The 23,977-nt window shown below is 41.6% G+C and overlaps 1 protein-coding gene across 5 annotated transcripts in view; it reads right to left on the bottom strand.

Moving 5' to 3' along the window:
* The window catches only part of ralgps2 (Ral GEF with PH domain and SH3 binding motif 2), a 306,158-nt gene that overhangs the window by 139,224 nt on the left and 142,957 nt on the right, over positions 1-23,977 (bottom strand). For all 5 annotated transcript variants that reach the window (XM_060917537.1, XM_060917533.1, XM_060917535.1 and 2 more), the window contains exons 3-5: positions 21,519-21,645; positions 19,883-19,987; positions 18,985-19,035 (exon numbers count right to left, since the gene is read on the bottom strand). In XM_060917537.1, the coding sequence (XP_060773520.1) occupies positions 18,985-19,035; positions 19,883-19,987; positions 21,519-21,572 (210 nt within the window). In that variant the 5' untranslated portion in view covers positions 21,573-21,645. The remainder of the gene's footprint in view (positions 1-18,984; positions 19,036-19,882; positions 19,988-21,518; positions 21,646-23,977) is intronic.

Below are 23,977 nucleotides of genomic sequence, written 5' to 3'. Positions count from 1 at the left end.
CATGTGTTCAACCGCTGTACTGCTTCACAAAATGTATTCCAATTCATGGAGTAGCCATAGTGGAATGAACATAATTATTGCTGTTTTTTAAAAGCTGAATATGTAATGATAAATTTTGATATTAAATGATGAAATAAACTAATTTCAAATATTACTGCAAATAAATTCTGATTCTTATTCTTGTTCTGATTCTTATTCTATTACTGCAAATAAATTCTGATTCTTTTACATAGGAAATTAATGCGGGTCATTTGTGACCCATGTGTGCAAATATAATATAGCTACATAAAAAGTGTTATAATTCAATGGGTAACCATAAATTAATGAAAAGAATAATTAATGTTTGAAAAAAAACTGAATAAGTGATGGAAACTTGGTAAATTAAATGAAAAATTAATTTAAAAAAAAAACTAGCTAAGAAACACTAAACCTTCAACAAAACTCCATAGAAAATGAATGCGGGTCACTTGTGACCCATGTTGTGCATTAGAGGGGTAGTGACAAAAAAAGTATTTTTATTTAAAATTGTTTAGAGATATAAATTTAAAAAAGTTTTGAAATGAACAAAAACAAGTTAATTGAGGAATTCATGGAGTGTGGGGTCATGAAAATAATTTATTGCAGAGATAAAAAGCAAATTAAACGCAGCCGGGTCACTTGTGACCCATGTTGCGCATTAAAGGGTTAAGGACAGATGTCTGTCCCAGGTTATAGCAGTACATGCTAATTTCCGCCTGTAGTCACTTTGGTCATACTCTTGAATAGGTCTTCTTCATGATGGCTGCTGTCTCGAGCACACACACGATCATTGCATTGAAACATCATTGCGGGTCACACATTCACGGCCAGCGAACATGCGTGAGCGAATTGCTTCGCGCACTGCATCCTCTCACAATTTCCCCCGGGGAATTGTCCGGTCTAGTTAGGATGCAGTGCTGCAGCACAGCAACCTATGGGCTCCCCTAGGGGAGCCCATAGGTTGCAGTGCAAAGCACTGCAACTATTGTTCTTCTACGTGTTTCTTCTTCTTCTTCTTATTCTTATATTTATTATTATTTTTATTATTCCTACGCAAATTTTGATTTCGATTAACTCAATAACCGTACGTCGCACACAGACAAACAATATATCAAAACGTGCGGCTCGATCGGACTCGCTATGCTATTACTTTTCTCTATAGATTACGATTTTTTCGCGACGTAGTCGCGAAAAAATCGTCCAAAAAAGCCCCATTCATTTCTATGGAATTAATTGAAAAAAAAGCACTTTTTCAACGTTTTTCAAACGTCCACTGCTCTGGCATGCTTTCACCTAGAGACGTGATTCAAACTCTAAAACGTAGGAAAACTTCTCCTCTGTGGATCTGGCATTCAACTTTTCTGCTAGGTTCTACACTTTCGGATCAGTCCCGGGTCAAACGCCATGTGGGTTCTGATAGAAAATCCTGCTTTTGAATGGGTGTCTATTGCGTTACACACCAGTGCGCCTCGTTAACTCAGAGTGTAGGCGGCTTCAAAAAAAAGCTCAAAATTTCTCACTTAAACTGTGTTTTCATCCACAAATTTCACTCTACAGACATGATTTTCTCAAAAGTAGTAGGAAAACTTGTCCTGATTCACACAATGTGTCTACCTAAACGATAGGATTCACGGTTTTTGAATGAGAAGCCTCAAAGTGAGGAGAGCACAGGTGAGCGGCCTCATTGACTCCCAGTATAAACGTTGCTGAAAAGTCACTCGTTTTTAACTCCCTGTAGCGTCGTCATTTTTAAAAATACAAACAAAAAAATACATCATTTTATTCAGGAGACCCTTCTAGCGCTCACTGTGAAAGAATTTTGTGAATAGCTGCTTCCGTTGTCGAGTTATTTGTCATTGTTCGAGGCCTGGTCCTTCATAAAAAAAAACAGTAGAAAACTCCAGCCCTTGTGTGTCAGCCTCACCTTAGCCGCCCACTTTATTAGGAACACTTCTGTTCGTACATACAAACTACAAACACTCTTCTTAGAGTTTAGAGTTTATTTTATTTTTAAAAGGGACAGTGCACAAATTAAACATTATCCTTGTAGGAAAACTTGTCCTGATTCACACAATGTGTCTACCTAAACGATAGGATTTACGGTTTTTGAATGACAAGCGTCAAACTGAGGACAGGGCAGCTGACAGGCTTCATTGAAACCCATTGTAAACATGAGAGAAAAGTCACTCGTATTTAAATCGCTCTATTGTCGTTATTTTTAAGAGTACAAACAAAAAAATACATCATTTTATTCAGGAGACCCTTCTAGCGCTCACTGTGAAAGAATTTTGTGAATAGCTGCTTCCGTTGTCGAGTTATTTGTTATTGTTCGAGGCCTGGTCCTTCATAAAAAAACAGTAGAAAACTCCAGCCCTTGTGTGTCTTAGCCTCACCTTAGCCGCCCACTTTATTAGGAACACTTCTGTTCGTACATACATACTACAAACACTCTTCTTAGTGTTTAGAGTTTTATTTTATTTTTAAAAGGGACAGTGCACAAATTAAACATTATCCATGTGGTAAGGACAGATGTCTGTCCCAGGTTATAGCAGTACATGCTAATTTCCGCCTGTAGTCACTTTGTTCATGCTCTTGAATAGCTCTTCTTCATGATGGCTGCTGTCTAGAGCACACACACAATCATTGCATTGAAACATCATTGCGGGTCACACATTCACGGCCAGCAAACGTGCGTGAGCGAATTGCTTCGCGCACTGCATCCTCTCACAATTTCCCCCGGGGAATTGTCCGGTCTAGTGTTATATTTGTTACTCTTCCTACACAAATTTTGATTTCGAGTAACACAATAACCGTACGTCGCACACAGACAAACAATGTATCAAAACGTGCGGCTCGATCGGACTCGCTATGCTATTACTTTTCTATATAGAATATGATTTTTTCGCGACGTAGTCGCGAAAAAATCGTCCAAAAAAACCCCATTCATTTCTATGGAATTAATTGAAAAAAAAGCACTTTTTCAACGTTTTTCAAACATCCGCTGCTCTGGCATGCTTTCACCTAGAGACGTGATTCAAACTCTAAAACGTAGGAAAACTTCTCCTCTGTGGATCTGGCATTCAACTTTTCTGCTAGGTTCTACACTTTCGGATCAGTCCCGGGTCAAACGCCATGTGGTTTCTGGGAGAAAATCCGGCTTTTGAATGGGTGTCTATTGCGTTACACACCAGTGGACCTCGTTAAGGTCAGAGTGGAGAGAGGTTCAAAAAAAAGGTCAAACTTTCTCGCTTAAACTCTGTTTTCAGCCACAAATTTCACTCTACAGACATGATTTTCTCAAAAGTAGTAGGAAAACTTGTCCTGATTCACACAATGTGTCTACCTAAACGATAGGATTTACGGTTTTTGAATGACAAGCCTCAAAGTGAGGAGAGCACAGGTGAGCGGCCTCATTGACTCCCAGTATAAACGTTGCTGAAAAGTCACTCGTTTTTAACTCCCTGTAGCGTCCTCATTTTTAACAATACAAACAAAAAAATACATCATTTTATTCAGGAGACCCTTCTAGCGCTCACTGTGAAAGAATTTTGTGAATAGCTGCTTCCGTTGTCGAGTTATTTGTCATTGTTCGAGGCCTGGTCCATAGCAATTTACAGCAGACACCTGACATAATCTTGTGTGTGTTTCTTAACTCTCCTGTTCAGGCCCATCACCATGCCAATTGGGGCCAGTGACGGGGCAGAGGGAAAAGCTGTCTCAAGAACACACACATCATGCTCAAAATTTCAAACTTAAACTGTTTTCAGCCACAAATTTCACACTACAGACATAATTTTCTCAAAAGTAGTAGTCACACTTGTCCCAAAAAAAACCCATTCATTTCTATGGAATTAATTGGAAAAAAAAGCACTTTTTCAAACATCCGCTGCTCTGAGAAACTGAGAAGAGGGCAGCCGACAGGCCTCACCTTAGCCGCCCACTTTATTAGGAACACTTCTGTTCGTACATACAAACTACAAACACTCTTCTTAGAGTTTAGAGTTTATTTTATTTTTAAAAGGGACAGTGCACAAATTAAACATTATCCTTGTGGTAAGGACAGATGTCTGTCCCAGGTTATAGCAGTACATGCTAATTTCCGCCTGTAGTCACTTTGGTTATACTGTTGAATAGCTCTTCTTCATGACGGCTGCTGTCTCAAGCACACACATAATCATTGCATTGAAACATCATTGCGGGTCACACGTTCACGGCCAGCGAACGTGCGTGACCGAATTGCTTCGCGCACTGCATCCTCTCACAATTTCCCCCGGGGAATTGTCCGGTCTAGTTATTATTATTATTCCTACGCAAATTTTGATTTCGAATAACTCAATAACCGTACGTCGCACACAGACAAACAATATATCAAAACGTGCGGCTCGATCGGACTCGCTATGCTATTACTTTTCTCTATAGAATACGATTTTTTCGCGACGTAGTCGCGAAAAAATCGCCCCAAAAAACCCCATTCATTTCTATGGAATTAATTGAAAAAAAAGCACTTTTTCAATGTTTTTCAAACATCCACTGCTCTGGCATGCTTTCACCTAGAGACATGATTCAAACTCTAAAACGTAGGAAAACTTCTCCTCTGTGGATCTGGCATTCAACTTTTCTGCTAGGTTTTACACTTTCGGATCAGGCCCGGTTCAAACGCCATGTGGTTTCTGGGAGAAAATCCGGCTTTTGAATGGGTGTCTATTGCGTTACACACCAGTGCGCCTCGTTAACTCAGAGTGTAGGCGGCTTCAAAAAAAAGCTCAAAATTTCTCACTTAAACTGTGTTTTCATCCACAAATTTCACTCTACAGACATGATTTTCTCAAAAGTAGTAGGAAAACTTGTCCTGATTCACACAATGTGTCTACCTAAACGGTAGGATTTACGGTTTTTGAATGACAAGCCTCAAAGTGAGGAGAGCACAGGTGAGCGGCCTCATTGACTCCCAGTATAAACGTTGCTGAAAAGTCACTCGTTTTTAACTCCCTGTAGCGTCCTCATTTTTAACAATACAAACAAAAAAATACATCATTTTATTCAGGAGACCCTTCTAGCGCTCACTGTGAAAGAATTTTGTGAATAGCTGCTTCCGTTGTCGAGTTATTTGTCATTGTTCGAGGCCTGGTCCTTCATAAAAAAAACAGTAGAAAACTCCAGCCCTTGTGTGTCAGCCTCACCTTAGCCGCCCACTTTATTAGGAACACTTCTGTTCGTACATACAAACTACAAACACTCTTCTTAGAGTTTAGAGTTTATTTTATTTTTAAAAGGGACAGTGCACAAATTAAACATTATCCTTGTGTTAAGGACAGATGTCTGTCCCAGGTTATAGCAGTACATGCTAATTTCCGCCTGTAGTCACTTTGGTCATACTCTTGAATAGGTCTTCTTCATGATGGCTGCTGTCTCGAGCACACACACGATCATTGCATTGAAACATCATTGCGGGTCACACGTTCACGGCCAGCGAACATGCGTGAGCGAATTGTTTCGCGCACTGCATCCTCTCACAATTTCCCCCGGGGAATTGTCCGGTCTAGTTTGTTTTCTTTTTCATATTTGAAACTCTAACATTCAATTTTATTTTGTTTAAAACAGAAGTGATACACACAACAGACAATAAAATGTTGTTCAGTGGGGGCGTCGTGGCTCAGGTGGATAAGGCGCCGTGCCGTGGGTCCGGGCGACCCGGGTTCGGTTCCAGCCCGGGGTCATTTCCCGATCCCTCCCCGTCTCTCTCTCTCCCGCTCGTTTCCTGTCTCTGCACTGTCCTATCCAATAGAGGTGCAAAAAGCCCAAAAAAATATCTTAAAAAAAAAAGTTGTTCAGTATCTGACTGCTTGTATTGCCTCATGACTACTGAAAAATTTGCCTTGCTTTCAGTAAAATTTTAACGCATCACAATGCGTCGTAGAATCGAATCGTTACCCTCCGAATCGTAATCGAATTGAATCGTGAGGGCTGTGCCAATGCACACCCCTACTCACTGCTCTCTCTGGAGTGTGCTTGTAAGCTAGTACAGTTAGCTTCCGCTGCTAACCTGCTAATAGCCAAAACAAAATTTGGCACATAACCTTAGGGTTGCCACCCGTCCCATAAAATACGGAATCGTCCTTTATTTGGCAATTAAATCTTGTGTCCCGTATTGAACCGATACGGGACGCGATTTGTACCGTATTTTCATAAATGTCCAATACACATGTCTGTCTCACACAACACTAAATCTAACAATAATGAACAAAATAAAACAGGAAATACTACGTTGCGGGATCTCCCCAGGACACAAACCCCTCCACTCTGTCACGCTCTGTGCGTCCGTGTCTGCGTGTGGCGCTGTCACGGTTGCCTAGAGACAGACAACACACACCGGCGCTGCTCAAAAAACCCGGGCCTTTTAAAAATGTCTGCCGCACCCGGGACTCCACCACGTCCTCAAAAGCGTAAACGCTTACAAAAATACAGACGTGAGTGGGAAGAGAAACATCCTTGGCTGGACAGCGTGAGTGGAGACGACTACAGAGCAAACTGTAAACAGACATACATGTTTGTTGTGTTTTTGTTGTTCTCTTTTTTCTTCTCTAAGTAAAAATGTCCCCAAGGTTCACAAAGAGAGTCCCTACACCAAGAACAGTGAAGGCCTCTGCATGCTCTTGTGACAAGGCTTTCGCAGATAGCTTTTCGCAGACAGTTGTAATTTATCGTTGAGCGGGGAGTAATAGGCGTGTGCGATGTTATTCACCGCCACAACGCAAGGGGGCGCGAAGTCGCTAGGAGTAGTTGGTGGGTGTGGTTAGTGGAGTGTTTATCCTCTGGTTACTTATAATGACTAGAACTTTTTTTTTTATAATGACTAGAACTGGAGTCGTATAGATGTACGTACTTCCTCACTTCCTCAATCAACCGCTCTTCGTGCTGCTCCATCTTCGCTCGTGTTTTTAAAAATGTTGGTCGTGAAAACAAACCAAACCGGGAAAGTAGGGAAGCGGAAGTGCGTGTACAGCGGATGTAGAGTGGACCAATCGGAGCCCTCTTGTCTGCGATGCTGTCTGCAAGGCTTCTGCGGTGGTCACAATTTTTGGGAAGTGCGCACAGAGCGTCTGCGAAGGTGGCAGGGCTACGCAGACACTGTCTGCGATGCCGTCTGCGAGGACTGGGTTATCAGCATAAATTGGCCTTTATGCACTTACATTTACAGTGATATTAAGTTCTCAATATATTTAGATTATATTTTAAAAGTTCATTGTTGCCCACTTGTACATTATACATTTTTACAGCATTGGCAATAAAGCATTTCAAGCTTTAAGTATGAGTAATTGCTTTCTTGATCACCCCTTTACTAAAAACACAGAGCCTAATCTAGGAATTTGAAAATAGGGGACAGATCCCTCACTAGTTGTAGAAACAGGGGACAGAAAATATTAAAATGGGTAAAAATATCCCTCATTTGTTCCAGTTAGTGGGGACAGAAAAATAAGTAATACATTGGTAGATATTTTCAAGAGTACATCTATAAACAGAACAGTTGTATTAATCTTTACTTTTAGAATATCAACATAATACTAAACTGAACTTTCAAGAAAAATTAAACAAATTACTAAAAAAAAACCTAGCAATCATGTAGAATGTGTAAGATTACTAGGACTACAAAAATGCAGAAAAATAGGCTTTACTTCTCCAAATGCACCTGTTGGTTCAAAAGTTAAAGTGCAGAGAACCTCACAGCACAACATGAAGTTACCTTAAAATATAATATAAATGCCTCAGCTTTCATGTAAGAAAAAAAAACCATTAATACTAGTGCTGTGTGCAGGCAGTCTCTCCTGAAGACTAAATTAAACAATAATTATAAACTAATAAAATAAATGGCTCAGGCTTCATAGAAAAAAAATTAACAGAATCTCACAGTATGATGCTGAAGCTGCCTAAACAATGGAAAATAAAATACCATTTTGGCAAAAATGTTGGCATCCATTAATTTCTTGTATTAACTAAAAAAAAAAAGTGCACACAGTCCTTCACTGTAAACATAACACACTTTCAGTAACAGAATTTAAGCCTACATAAACACTGACTCGCACATCATGCAATGTTGCCAGATACTGCTGACGTTTTCCAGCCTAAATATGTTCAAAAGCCGCCAAAATCCACTTAAAACCGTCCAATCTGGCAACACTGCGCACATGCTGCTTCTCTTGAACGTATACACGGAAGTAAGGCGGAAGGTAGTTTGTCGACGTCACCGCAAGACGACGCCAACGATTGGTCAAATTTGCGGGAAAGTTGCGGTGATTGGATAGAATTGCAACACCGCCCTGAATTCGCGGGGACTGGTTGAATTTGCGTTGATGTTGCAAATCACGAAATCCCGGAGGGTCTGAATGTTATGTTTGGATGAGACAGAACGATATGCCATGTGCTTTTGGGTATTTTTAAAACACTTCACACGATTGGTTGAGATACACTGTCTTCCGGTTCAGTGACCAATGATATAGTTCACAAAACTGTTTTACCCGCTAAATAAACCATTCGGAATACTTCGGTCCTTTCCGATATTTTCCGATTGGTGTGTAAACGACGCTATATTTACCGCAGTGCTTGCTAGCTGGTGCTGACAAATTGATACGCACAAGATTCAGTAAAACGCGACTACACACTCTCTACTTATAAATGCGCGACAAAATGAATAGATACACGATATCACTCTTGCACCCAAAAAGTGGATGTGCGACAGACAGATAAAAAACGCGTATTATCGCGTATTACGCGCCCTAGATTAGGCTCTGAAAACATACCACTGCTGCAGGCACCCCATCCCATGGGAGTCATGCCCGTGGTGGTCATGGCCCCAAGGAGCCGTGGTGGGCGTCCCTTATTTTCATTTCTGAATGGTGGCAACCCTACATAACCTATAAATCAAACAAGCATTTTTCTCACTAATTAGTGAGATTTAGTTTGTGGTAACCACTTAGAACATTTAAAAAAAATTATTTAGTGAAGTGAGTGAAAGAAAACCCAGGTTGTTAGGTATGCCCAATGTCACCTGAATAAGTAGGAACAGTATACATATTGCACCGAGTACAAGCAGGGACTCCGGCAATTAACTATGACAGCATAACTAAAAGGAGAGAGCCAGAAGGTAACACAGGCATGAGGGAGCCCCGGGACATAAAGCAGCCAGCCACTACACCGTCAACAAACTCGAGTGAGCAAGCAAGTGGGGACTGACAGCATCCATACATCCCAGTTTACCAAAACACTATGTCTGAGGACCCTCCAGATCTACTCCCTGAGTTACATGGAGTCAACAGGAAATCTTTTGGTGGAGAGGGTGGAGACCTCGACTGGCTATCGTAGCCTGCAGGGAATCGGCCGTCAGACATTCTGTCGCATGTCCCAGACCCGGTGAAATGTAATTGAATTGTCTTGGCCAGCCCTAAGGGTCCCATCTGCATCTCATCATTGCTGAGGAGTGTGCTCCCATTACCCATTCAAGCATCCAGCCAGAGCAGGTCATGATATATTTTACCATATTAACATGCCATTGTTGTGTGTTATGCCTGATGTAAAGACTCTCGTCTCTGCGAGCCTACCACACAGATTTAATACTTGTCATTTTTAGGGCATACCTAACAACGTGTTTTCTTTCTCTCTCTCTTCCCCCCCCAATCTGTCCCTCTGAGTTACATGTTGATCCTGGGATTGAGATGCTGGCCTCTTCTGCCCCTCGGACCTGCTTGATCCATCCTGGTGCCGTGTCTGGTCGGAGTTTTATCGCACCGCTCCTGTGAAGGACGGCCCCATGAGAACAGTTGAGGGTTATACCTGTTAAAACTGTTAATATTATAGTCAGGCTGTCTGTTGTTGCCCAAATGAGGATGGGTTCCCTTTTGAGTCTGGTTCCTCTCGAGGTTTCTTCCTCATGTGGTCTGAGGGAGTTTTTCCTTGCCACCGTCGCCACAGGCTTGCTCATTGGGGATAGATTAGGGATAAAATTAGCTCATGTTTTGTCGTTCAAATTCTGTAAAGCTGCTTTGCGACAATGTTTATTGTTAAAAGCGCTATACAAATAAACTTGATTTGATTTATTTATATAGTTGTGACTGAAGAGTGTATGTAGCTAGTACTACCAGTTAGCTCACTCTGCTAATCAACTAGAAGCAAATACAAAGCCTGACATGTAAATGTACATGAAACAAGCACTTTTCACACTGATTAGTGTCTCATTTAATTTGTGTCAACAAGTTAGGGGAAGGAAAAGAAAAAAAGAAAAAAAAACACAAATATAGAGTGGTGCTTCTGGGGAATGTGGGTAGCTAGTGCTAGCAGTTAGCTCATCCTGCTAATCCACTAATAAAGCAAGTGCAAAGCCTGTATGTACATCAAACAACCTATTTCACACTTTCTTCATTTCAAAAAGAAAAATGTTGGAATTCATTCGAAACATTTTAACGACAAACTAATTATATAGTCGTAAATCATGGTCTGTAGAATATATATTTTGATAACTACTCTCTGTGGACAGTAATAAAAACACTGGATAGACGCTCTACACCCACAAGGGAAAAGTTACACAAGCAAATTTTTGCTTTCTAATGTAAACACACATGCTGTAACGAACTAACGAACTAACTAAATCTTGCCATTTATTACACAAGTTTCACTTGAGACTTAACCTAAAGTCTCAAGTGGCACTTAAAGCTCATAATTCAGGTTGAAGAGGTTCAGCTGATATTTAAATTAAAAAAAAAGTTGGGAACCCCTGATATAAAATTACAGGCGGAAAACACTGTCTAGCTGCTTTGCAGTGAGACAGATCATGATTTAAAGTGGAGTTTCAGACACTGGCTCTTCCCTGCTTTCCTCATGCAAAAGCGTGCACAGGCCTGACAGATCCCCGTCCCTGCAGGCAGTTTACGGCTATGACTGGAAAACTGGAGACCAACCACTAACCCCAAAAAAGCAACCGATCATAGGAGAGACAGGTAGGAAAAAAGCTCAGTGAAGCAAGCTTAGATGTGGAAAGTAGGGAGAAAAAGAGAGAAGAAAAAAAAAAAGCATGCCAGGTGTATTTTTGTTTGACAGAAAATGGATAAGAGGTGGTAACAGAATGACTGAAGTCAAAGCAAGAGCAGGAAGTCTTGCATTTTGTTGCTGCAAAGGTCACACACCCTTGGACGTAAGGAAAATATAACAACATGCTGTAAAAAAATGAGGTCTCGTTTGCATGTCGTTCCCCTTAAATGACCTTCGCTTCAAGTTTATGAATCTATGAACAAAATGTTATTTCCAGAAGTGTGTGTGTGTACAGTGAATGAATGTTCCAGGGCTGTGCTTTATTTCTCTGGAGAGCCACTACAGACTTTGCAGTTATCCTGTTACTGCATGTTTCTAGAAAGAGACCGAGACAAATCCCAAAGAACACATCCCGGCTCCGAGCACTCCCTCCATATTCTTGGAATACATCTATACTGCAGCTACCACATATACATGTGCTGTTTCCATCAAGCAGCATGAAGCTGGAAGAGCAGCAAAAGCAGCACAGTGTCACGCGCAAGGCAGCAGTGAGCATGTTTTTGTGTGGCGGTCAGTATGAACATACTCTGAGCCGCAGCTGAGCCGAAGCCTAATTCGAGTGTATATGCAGCAAAACAACGTCTGTAATCACGCCGCTGCTCCAGCAACACGAACATGCAGCTGCAAAGCATTAGAGACTCTGTCCACGCGCGCACGCGTCAGAGAAAGAGACTGAAAAAGAGAACCAGAGAGAGACACAAGACTGAAGAGAACCAGAGAGAGACACAAGACTGAAAAGAGAACCAAAGAGAGAGAGAGAGACAGACACACACTGAAAAAGAGAACCAGAAACAGTGAGAGAGAGACACTGAAAAAGAGAACCAGAGACAGAGAGAGACACATTGAAAAAGAGAACCAGAGAGACTGAAAGAGACGTACTGAAAGAGAACCAGAGAGACTGAAAGAGACATACTGAAAGAGAACCAGAGAGAGAGAGAGAGAGAGACTGAAAACAAGAACCACAGAGAGAGAGACTGAAAACGAGAACCAGAGAGAGACTGAAAAGAGAACACGAGAGAAAGAGAGCAACTGAAAGAGAACCAGAGACTCCGAAAAAGAGAACCAGAGAGAGACACTGAAAAAGAGAACCAGAGAGAGAGACACACACACACACAGAAAAAGAGAACCAGAGAGAGACTCCAAAAAAGAGAACCAGAGAGACAGAAAAAGAGAACCAGAGAAAGAGACACACCGAAAAAGAGAACCAGAGAGAGAGAGACACTGAAAACGAGAACCAGAGAGAGAGACACTGAAAACAAGAACCAGAGAGAGAGAGAGAGACTCTGAAAAAGAGAACCAGAGAGACAGAAAACGAGAACCAGAGAGAGAGACACTGAAAACGAGAACCAGAGAGAGAGACACTGAAAACGAGAACCAGAGACACACTGAAAACGAGAACCAGATAAAGAGACACACTGAAAACGAGAACCAGAGACACAGTGAAAACGAGAACCAGAGAGAGAGACACTGAAAAAAAAAACCACAGAGAGAGACTGAAAACGAGAACCAGAGAAAGAGACTGAAAAGAGAACGAGAGAGAAAGAGAGCAACTGAAGGAGAATATGGGAGCAAGAGAGACTGAAAAAAGAGAACCAGAGAGAGACAGAAAAATAGAACCAGGGAGGGAGGGAGGGAGAAAGAGACTCTGAAAAAGAGAGACACACTGAAAAAGAGAACCAGAGAGAGAGACACACACACACACAGAAAAAGAGAACCAGAGAGAGACTCCAAAAAAGAGAACCAGAGAGACAGAAAAAGAGAACCAGAGAAAGAGACACACCGAAAAAGAGAACCAGAGAGAGAGAGACACTGAAAACGAGAACCAGAGAGAGAGACACTGAAAACAAGAACCAGAGAGAGAGAGACTCTGAAAAAGAGAACCAGAGAGACAGAAAACGAGAACCAGAGAGAGAGACACTGAAAACGAGAACCAGAGAGAGACACTGAAAACGAGAACCAGAGAAAGAGACACACTGAAAACGAGAACCAGAGACGCACTGAAAACGAGAACCAGAGAAAGAGACGCACTGAAAACGAGAACCAGAGAGACACACTGAAAACGAGAACCAGAGACACACTGAAAACGAGAACCAGAGACACACTGAAAACAAGAACCAGAGACACACTGAAAACGAGAACCAGAGACACACTGAAAACGAGAACCAGAGACGCACTGAAAACGAGAACCAGAGACGCACTGAAAACGAGAACCAGAGACGCACTGAAAACGAGAACCAGAGACGCACTGAAAACGAGAACCAGAGACGCACTGAAAACGAGAACCAGAGACGCACTGAAAACGAGAACCAGAGACGCACTGAAAACGAGAACCAGAGACGCACTGAAAACGAGAACCAGAGACGCACTGAAAACGAGAACCAGAGACGCACTGAAAACGAGAACCAGAGACGCACTGAAAACGAGAACCAGAGACACACTGAAAACGAGAACCAGAGACACACTGAAAACGAGAACCAGAGACACACTGAAAACGAGAACCAGAGAGAGAGACACTGAAAAAAAAGAACCACCGAGAGAGACTGAAAACGAGAACCAGAGAAAGAGACTGAAAAGAGAACGAGAGAGAAAGAGAGCAACTGAAGGAGAATATGGGAGCAAGAGAGACTGAAAAAAGAGAACCAGAAAGAGACAGAAAAATAGAACCAGGGAGGGAGAAAGAGACTCTGAAAAAGAGAGACACACTGAAAAAGAGAACCAGAGAGAGAGACTGAAAACAAGAATGAGAGAGAGAGAGACATTGATTGAGATCTTGGCTGCTCATGAGTATGATTTTGAGAGGTTATGAGAAGTCGGTTTAATGCCATTTGTATTTCTCATCTCACTTCCTCTTCTATATTACTCACTAAACTATGTTTTAAGAAATTAACTTCTTGATATCCGTTTATCCTGTGTGCGTGTATAAATGTACTGCGCATATATAATTACCATTTTAAATGCGTGAACTCAGTGAGCACTTGTGACTTGATTTCATGCAGTGCTCGAGTCATACTCGTTTATTACGCAGACCTTTCACTGCATTAGTGCTTCATCAGAAACCTTGCAAAACCTGTCTCATCTGCCTGTACACGCTGCTTCCATCCAATAACGAAACTTCAACCTGAACAAGATACGGGATGATGAAGGAAGCTACAAGAAGCAGCTTCTGTGATATTGCACCACTCTTCAATGAACGTTACAGCTCAGCGCCATTTCCAGTCTCACAATGGTTATGCATTTTTCTAATTAGGATAATAACGGAGTATCGCACTCGATTCGGTGGCTTTTGTTACTCTCTTAGATGCACCGTGATGGTTTGAGCGACCGTATCCAAGACACACTGGACCCTGTTCACACCTGTCCTTAATGAACACAAGGATTGCTCATCAGAAGACATGTCTTTAGATGAAAAATATGCATCATCATATAGTTTTATTAGGGGTTGGTCAGCCAGCGTGGAGGCCTTATGGCACAGAAAGACTTAAGGTTAAGGTAAGGATACAATTTTATTTAAGGGGAAAAAAAAAAAGCATTAACGAGAGATGCGTCAGTATGCCTTTCACATGAGCACTTGCGTTCTCATTTTCCCCTCTCGCTGAATCCAAAAACACAACATTTATTACCTCATATCTATTTTACTCTCCAATTTCCAAGAAATTAGTCATCAAGATGGCTCATGTCTAATCTTGAGCTATACAGGTTCAGAAAGAAATGTGTAGAATGCCTTTTTGTTTATAAGCTTCACAATATTCTTACAAGACTAATGAAGCGAGGACGGAACCGCCAGGCAAAACTAATCCATAAAAAGCAGCAGGTCACAGGCCGAGTCTGCAGTTACTGCCAGAGAGTTTTCGTATCTCGTAGTTGAAATGCGCTGACAGGTCAGACAGCTCAAAGTCTGCCAAAACAACCGAAACCTCATACGGCTGCTGAATCGGTAATAAAATCACAGTGATATTAAAGCAGGCCAAATAATTGTGTACGTGATAATGAAACCTTACGTGAAAACACTTGGGACAGCTCGAACAAACCAAGACAAACGAATCTCAGACATGCAGTATTTGCTCAATATGCCCTCTTTTGCCTTTTTCCCCCAAAGATCATTAATACGTACGCAGCATCATGCGACACTAAGATTCACTGACTGAGCTTCGGATTGTGTCCGAACGGATTCAGTACATCCAGACAAAATAAGGGTGTGTTAACATTTACCAGTTTCCCCACAAAGACTGCTCTTCACCAGTCACGGCTAGTGCGACCTGAAAAACCAAGCTTCCTATTTATTAAGAGTAATAAAAGATGAGATGAAGATTAGTGTGATTTAATGTGAGGCAGAAAATCAAGAGAAAATCTACTTGTACTCCAACCTTGGAATATTCGCAGTGAAATACTTTCGATTCAACGTTTCGGAAAGATTTTTTTTTCCACTGGTAGGTTTGGTGGTTAAAAAAAAAGAAAAAAAAGTAGTCGTAGTAGTAATACTACTACTAATTCAAAAAAAACAAACAAACAACCACCACATCTTGTCGTCGTCCCGTGCTTTACTGAAAGGTTCAACCCCCCTAAAATAAATATAAAAAGGCGACAGGACTTTTTCTGTTAGGTTTATATAAGTATTATTCTTGACCAAGAAGGCAGTAATTTATTAAAATGGTGACAAAATTAAGGATTAATTTCTGTTCAGTTAAAATGACCTTCTGTCTCCGCTGGACATTGTTTGGGAACATTTTGCTTGTTTTGATATGAAATGTGTGTTGTTGATCAGAGATGTGTCTAGATGGCGACAGGGTCTGCGGTGATATCACACACAACCACAGCTGCATAGCCAACGTGTATCGGGAATTAAAAGTTAGATTTAATGCCATGATTTAAGTTAGCTTATAGCTAGGATTCTGATTTAAGATTGTTAGAATTAACCAGTTTCTTTAATGTTGAATGCTGTTTGACCTTTCTCTGGTGAAGTAGCATTTCTTTGTTTTGCCAGTTGTTAAGTTTGTTCTTATTTTTGTTTACTACATATTGCTGAATCAAGATATAATTTGCTGACTTGGCACAAGACACACATTCATGTGTTAAGAATTATGATTTTAATATTTTAGCTTTTTCATCATTTAGCTTTTAGATTCTTTAACTTGGCATTAATTTCTGATGAATTTGACCTTCTTTGAATAGACTTCGTAAACTAGACATATTATCTGTGTTTAAAAACTCCATCACCATCTTAAGCCCTATGTTGTATCTGACCTGAAGGGGTGCACGTAAGCAATGACCTTTGAAATCTGTCTGTACCTTGCTATCATGTCATATGATCAGAAATATGTGACCGCTCACCGAATCCAGGGACACATGTCGGCCGAAACGAATCCGAGATAATCGCAAAAGAAGCATTTTTTTTTCAAAATTTGTGATTTTTGTTTTTTTCCATCATGTGCAAGTTGAGATCTTGAAGAATGCAATCAGTATTTCAGATAATAGATTGTTTTGTTGGAAAAGCATACATTTTTTGTTGCAAATTGTCTCGTTTTTGTCAGGACTGTAGCCTGCTGGGGGGTGTGGGTAAATTACCATATGGGCCATTCACATGAAGATTTAAGTCATTTGTTGTTGTTTTTTCCACGAATCAGTTGTATGATCCGGGCTGAGCGCATGGCTACTTAACCTGCATACAGGCGTGTGATTTCACTATGGAATGAGTTACTAAACAGAGCGCAGAGGAGCAAACACCGCGAAGCAAACAGACACTCGGTATTTACATCGGAGATCACCATTTCTAGCAAAAAAAAAAAAAAAAAAACGCAACCTCGTTTTCCAGATTGAATGGAATACTTGAATGATTGGATGATACACGGACCGTTCTAGGATTACAGTCCATCGGAGGCATTGGTGTGTGCAAGGCGCCGTTTCTCTTTCTGATGGGGCAAGTTTATTAATCTAAGGCTGTGTGGTTATTTTTGCATGTAACGGAGAGTGTTGTGGTTTGGTTAAGCCTAGGTCACAACCGGACGTACGATTTTTTGGCCGTGTGATTTTTGGCGTTTCCCAAATCGCTGCGGTTTTTTTTTTGTTCACGGAGAAAGACGCGTGTTGGCCGTAAGTTTGTCTTGCAACCTGAAAAAAATGTAAGCGCCCGTAGAGTTTGTTTGACATGACAAAGAACCTCTGCGGCCGGTCTGCGGCTCGAAAATCAGCACATCACACGCGCGCTCTCGTGCGTTTCATGCGCGCCCTCCGTGCGTTTCTTGCGTTTTTTGCATGTAGACCGGCCGTAGGAGCGCGTACTGTACAGCCGGTTGTGACCGAGGCTTTACATGAAACTAGTGTTGTGTTAGTTGTGTCATCATCGTGCTCTCTTTCTTTCTTACGGTGTGAGTAATTTTTTAACCACAAAACGTTAAAGTATACTTTAGGACTTATTTTTGTACTTCATAATTGTGTTGGGCATACTTTGCATGGAAGGAAAATTGACGTGGTGATCTTTGTTTACATGAAAGTAGTTTCGTGCTAGCTCGTAGGGGGTAGGGCTTTCCTTAATGTCATGCAAATAAGCACCATTATGTGCCCGCCCTACACCCAGAGTAGCTGAGATGGAAAACTTTGAGGGCGATTTTCTCCCTTTTCTGTTTTAAGAAGTATACACTTTCAAAAGGCCACACATTCTTCAAATATTGTCAGATTTCCACATGGAAGGCATCATTGGAAAGCTTAGAAACTGTACTTTCTGAATCTGTCAATAACTCAAAATGCCCCCGGGCAGACATGTGTCCCTGGATTCTGTGATCTGCCACATGTCATTATGTTATGATTTACACACACACTGATGGAGATTATTTGACCTGCCCCAAGATCAAGCTGCTCACTTGCAAGTCAAACACACACACACAAATAGACACGTATCAAAATGATGTCACTTACACCCTCCCATACACACACACACCCCTCTCTGAGGTCACATACAAACACACACACACATTCGACAGACACAATAGCCGTTTAGAGAGATTATAATTTGTTATAAAAGGTGTTTGTAATATTTCATCTTTGGCGAGAAAACTGTGAATAAACAGCAGTGAAACCGATCTCTGGTTCTCTGTTTTTTTGCGGTGTTCCGTCCCAGAATTCTGCAGGTGGTACGAGGGCGGGGGTCCCGAGAAGTAAGTTGACCGTTTCCGACTGGGTGAACCCTAACATTTTCAAAGTTGCTTTTTCCATGTCTGCTTTCTAGCCGCTCTACACAGGATTTATGTAAAAACATCTAAAACATGCACTGGCAGTAGAGGGAAAAATAATTAAAAGAAATTAATAAAAGAAAAGAACCACCTCTCAATGTCATTCCATGCTTTTCTGAAAGGCTCAAACCCCAAACCAACCAACCAGATGTGGTGACGGCACTTTCTGAAAGCTACTTTTCCATGTCTGCGTTATAGCCGCTCCACACAGGATTTATGTAAAAATATGTAAAATACACGTTGGCAGTTAAGGGGAAATTTTTTTTTTTTTTAAATCCACCACCCTCAAGGTTTCCGAACATTTCCACTACAGCAAGGATGAGAATTTTATAAAATCACACAAGAAAACAAAAATGACACATTGACAAAAGGCCTTGCTTGAACTGCTACCATTCAAAGATGAGTAGGAGGGCGTGTGCATGTGCATGCACGCATACTCTAAATTTTATGAAAAAACGTTTTATAATACATCGAGCATCTTGTAAAGAATGGCGCTAATGAATTGTGCTACTGAAGCTGCACAAAGCAAGGAACTGTAAATTAATTAAGGAGTCACTGCCCCCTACTGGTGAGAGTCAGCACTGGTGAAGATGATGGCAGTAAAATTTGACATGTGTGTTGCGTATATGAGTAAGTGCTTGTAAGTGGCACTTGGATCCACTCTCACCTCAGGCTGGATGGCTTTGAACACTGGAGCATCCATAAGTGTGATCTGACCCTATGAAATAAACAGAAAAGCTATTAAATGTCAGCCTTTTTAATTCATTTTAATAGTCTTCAAACCTCTGGCCAAAAATCTAAACTGTGGGTCGATCAGTGGCTTGTGTTTAAGTATGCACTGCATGGAAGAAGTAAAGTAATTACAGGCTACATGACCTCCCACCCCTCTAAGTAAACTCTAAAGACTGCCGTGTGTGTGTGTGTGTGTGTGTGTGTGTGTGTGTGTGTGTGTGTGTGTGTGTGTAAATCCCAAGAGATCAGTAGTTTCTGAGATACTCAAACCAGCCCAATTGGCACCAGCAACCATGCCACAGTCATTGAGATTCTGATCCTCAATCATACAGATACTCTTGACCTGGATCTGTATGATCTCATGCATTGCACTGCAGCCACGTGATTGGCTGACTGGATAACTGCATGAATGAGCTCACTGTGCAGGAAAGCTGGATCGAAGCTCATTCGCTGATTTTAACCAAGATCCTGCCCTGGATCACCGAGTGTGAGGCGAGAACGTGCACCCGCTCATGCACTCCTTGACATCTCAGGGCAATTTAAAGGAGCCAAACCTCCTACCTTTTTAAACCAGCAAACCTGGAGGAGGGTCAGATCGGAAAAATATGGGAAGGGGGTTTGGTTTAGAGCAAAAAGTAAGGATGCCCTGATTAACATAGGAGTATATTGGCTGTGTCTCATGGGTGGGAGGGAGGGATTGGTCTGATTTCTTGCAGGAACAGGTGAGAGTAGGATTAAAGGACACATCTAGTGCAGAACAAGAATTTGTTTGCAGTGCGTCACTATATCTCTCTTGCGCGTGCACACACAAAGAGACAACAAGCATGTCTTACTGCATATTCCTCTGGCGTGACCTTCAGCACATCAAAGACGACCGCGTCGAAACTTTTCAGCTCAGCCGAGCCCTTCTCACTCAGAGACTCTGAACTGCTGCTCTTCTGAGAGACACAATGAGAGATTCCACACACAAAAAGTTACACAGGGGTGTAGAAACCACAGCCTGCTCCTAATTGACACTAACGTCAAGAAACTGTTCATCCAAAAAGTGCTTTTGCACCATTTTCCTCTTACACCGAATACAGACAATCAGCTAAGATATTCTCAAGGTCTGAAAGTTGGCTAACGAGTAAAGGAGGCTTCGAATCGGTTCAGAACACAAAATAAGTAGTTTGGGAAGACAATGTCTGGAAAATAGCTTGACACGCATTACATTTTGTGCAAAGCTAAACTGGTAGCTATAGAGAGCGTGCACGTGACGTCACGAGGTCACGTGATATTTGTTTTTTATCTGCCATCTTGGACGGCATGGCCGCGCATAGAACTTAGACGAACCCGTTCTAATTATCAAGTGTGTGGGAGTAGATCTTTCGAGAATGGTTATATCTTGTTCGGCATTTGGTTGTACCAATAGACAGGGCCAAAAGGAGGGCCTGTCATTTTATAGATTCCCCGCAGACGAGGAGAGACGCGCAAAATGGGTGTCCGCTGTGCGAAGAGAAAACTGGTACCCCAGTTCTACCAGCCGAATTTGTAGTGAACACTTCATATCAGGTAGGTGTAATCTTCTAATTCAATACTCCTAGTACATCTGTTAAGTTGATTTTCGGATTGACTGCGGTGATTTGTGATTTTTTTTTTTCAGACAAAAACATACATATATTTACAACCCTGTCATTATCTGGAACCGAGTTTAGATTTCGAACATTCTAACGATAAAACGTCCTGCATAGTCTCTATGATAAACGTCTTAATGCCACTTACCCGTGAGGTTATCAAGTAGACATTCTTCTTCGGAACCTTCCAGAGGTGTAGCTGGGATACCCATCCCGTAACAAAATATTTATAAGCTTCCAGGCTCTTGTAAGCTTTGAGGGCTTTGCCAGTGTAACACGATTCACGATTAACAAGACAATTGTAAATGTCATGGTAGGCCAGATTGGGCGAATCGCCGGCACCGCAGCTCCGAATTTCCCTGAACAAGGATTGCGGCAAGTTGTACGGATCTGCAATCCCCAACCTGGAACGCTTTCCCACGTAACGCTGCCTCACGTCACCTTCAAGATGCTGAACAAGCTTAGACAAGTTATCGCGCGATGTAGATGGGGTATTTTCCGAATTTTCTTGGGGATTACTCCCTGGATCCATTACGCTCGCGCAAGGTAAACTATCCTGAAGCCGTCCAATATGGCAGAGTAAACACGGACGGGTCACGTGACTGCACATCCTCTATACATGTCCTTGACTTGTCAGCAATGTTAGCCTCATGACTCCAGTACAAATCTAAAGAATCACACTGCAGACAGGAAACATGCCTTCCATTCAATTTTATTATTAGGGAAAAAAAAAAATAGTATCACAGCATTCTAAACCTACTAGCATGCTAAAAACCAAAAACACACAATTTATATTTGATTAATTGAATGAGTCACTGATTAACACCACACACATACACACAGTGCGTTAACTGACCTCCGAGGTGATGGCAGTGGAGACACCGGGGTGGCCATTAGGGACATCCATCATTCCCAAACCATCAGGCACTAGCGCAGTAGTTTCATCATCGACCTCATCTGCTGGAGTTTGCCTTCTTGGCAGTCTATACACACACACACACACACACACCAAAATGAGTAAACCTGTCTAAATGCTTTATGCCCCCATCAGAAAACTGGAACTCTTGTTCTCGTACCATCTCAAGATTAGTATCCACAGGACCTAATGGTACTGACTGATTCATTAATTACTCAATAAACCTGCTCATTCACGTGCCAAGACAGCATGAACACACACATACTTTTGTCTTCTCATCACACCTTCACAGAGGTTCTGGGTTGCTTGGAAGATAAAGAAGTTAATTATTCATTATTAAGATTTAGTTAACATTTGGGTGCATATTTAAAGGGGAACAGAGGGCAATATATAGAGTAAATATAACAATAAAACACACATTAACGAACCTTATTCAAGACTTACAAAAGTTTTTTGTTCTAAGGTTGGAAAGTTATAGTGTTTTGAAAGTAGCTCGAGCAAACTATTTCCGCAGTTTGAACAGCCCGCCATGATATTAATTTTATCCAATCAGAATGCACGTTCATTTTCTCTGCGTAACACTCATGACGCATGTATGTGCCCAGTTGTGTTGGCTCATTGAGGTTGGGACTAGCACGTGTGAATCGGAAAGTAGGATGAATTGTAAGTGATCGGCTACACAATGCCACAGTGTGTTGCTTTCGGGTGTAATAACAGGACCGATGGAAAGCATAACGATCCTCCAGACGTGTCTTTTGCGGGATCTCTTCGTATGATTCGACAGAGCTGTCGCTTTCACTTGATGCGCCCGACGCCATGATTACACGCTTCTCTCCTAGTGCAGTGGGTAGCGCTGACGTCACGGTCTTTTAAAAATGGCGACTCTTGTGCCGTTTAGCGTACCGACTATTATATTTACAATTACCAAGATATTTCGTTGTTTTCTAGTATATAAATTTGATAGAATACTTAAGAATACGTTACTTTGTCACATCAGCAACTGTATATCTTATATTTGGTACCCCTTTAAAAACTGTACAGCTCGAAATAAAAACACTAATATTTAGGGCAGTGCAGAAGGATAAATTTTGGACTGCAGGTCCAAATAACTGATCATTTGATCGACAGTCAGTCAGACATTTTGCTTTTAGTTCGGGCTTGGAGCAAGGTGCAAGAGGGGCCTAAAAGTACCTAAAATGGCCGCCAATTTACAGCGCACGTGAATTAGACACATCTGACTGGTACTACATCATTACATGCCTATAATTAATATCTCTCCTGTACATTATCAAGTCGCCATCCTGCTTTTGGTTCGGAGTCGATTCAGTGATCCTTTGAACATCCATCCATCCATTATCTGTAGCCGCTTATCCTGTGCAGGGTCGCAGGTAACTATGGGCGAGAGGTGGGGTACACCCTGGACAAGTCGCCAGATCAGATCATCGCAGGGCTGACACAGACACAAACAACCATTCACACGGACATTCATGGTCAATTTAGAGTCACCTGCATGTCTTTGGACTGTGGAAGAAACCCACACAGACATGGGGAGAACATGCAAAACACTACACAGAAAGGCCCTCGCCGGCTGCTGGGCTCGAACCCAGGACCTTCTTGCTGTGATGCGACAGCACTAACCACTCCACCATGCTTCGAACATTAAATGCTTAAAGATATTAGTGCTTATTTAGAGCTGTGTAAAATCAGTACAGTTTTGATTAGGTACCCAAACGTGAACTAAATCTTAAGCGTGAACCCCTAAGCTTTGGAGTCGATTCCACACACATTCCTTGTGTTAATGATTTGGAAATTTGTACTACAAATGTCCAATTATGGAAGTATGTAGACGACACGACTACATCTGAGATCGTCAATAAAGGTAATGAAAGTATGTCACAACTTATAGCAGACCGAGTTACTCAGTGGTCCCTTGATAATAGAGTCCAGCTCAATAGTGATAAATGCAAAGAACTGAATTTCTTTTGCCAAGAATCCACCACGATTTAATCCCATTGTTATACATGGAAAGGAGTTGGATGTTGTTAAAAGTGTGAAGTTGCTTGGCGTCACAAGATCCAATAACTTATTGTGGAATGATCATATTGGTGAGAATTTAAAAAAAAAAAAAAAAAACGCAGCCAAGCGCTTATATTTTCTGGTGCAGCTGAAAAGCGCAAATTTGCCTAGAAGAGACCTTATACTATTCTACTGTATGTGTGTAAGGTCTATATTAAAGGAACAGTCCACCGTACTTCCATAATGAAATATGCTCTTATCTGAATTGAGACGAGCTGCTCCGTACCTCTCCGAGCTTTGCGCGACCTCCCAGTCAGTCAGACGCGCTGTCACTCCTGTTAGCAATGTAGCTAGGCTCAGCATGGCCAATGGTATTTTTGGGG

The sequence above is a fragment of the Neoarius graeffei genome, chromosome 3, assembly GCF_027579695.1.
Source record: "Neoarius graeffei isolate fNeoGra1 chromosome 3, fNeoGra1.pri, whole genome shotgun sequence".
NCBI lineage: Eukaryota > Metazoa > Chordata > Actinopteri > Siluriformes > Ariidae > Neoarius > Neoarius graeffei.
The sequence above is the reverse complement of the archived record's forward strand: the minus strand, read 5'-3'. Positions and strand labels throughout refer to the sequence as shown.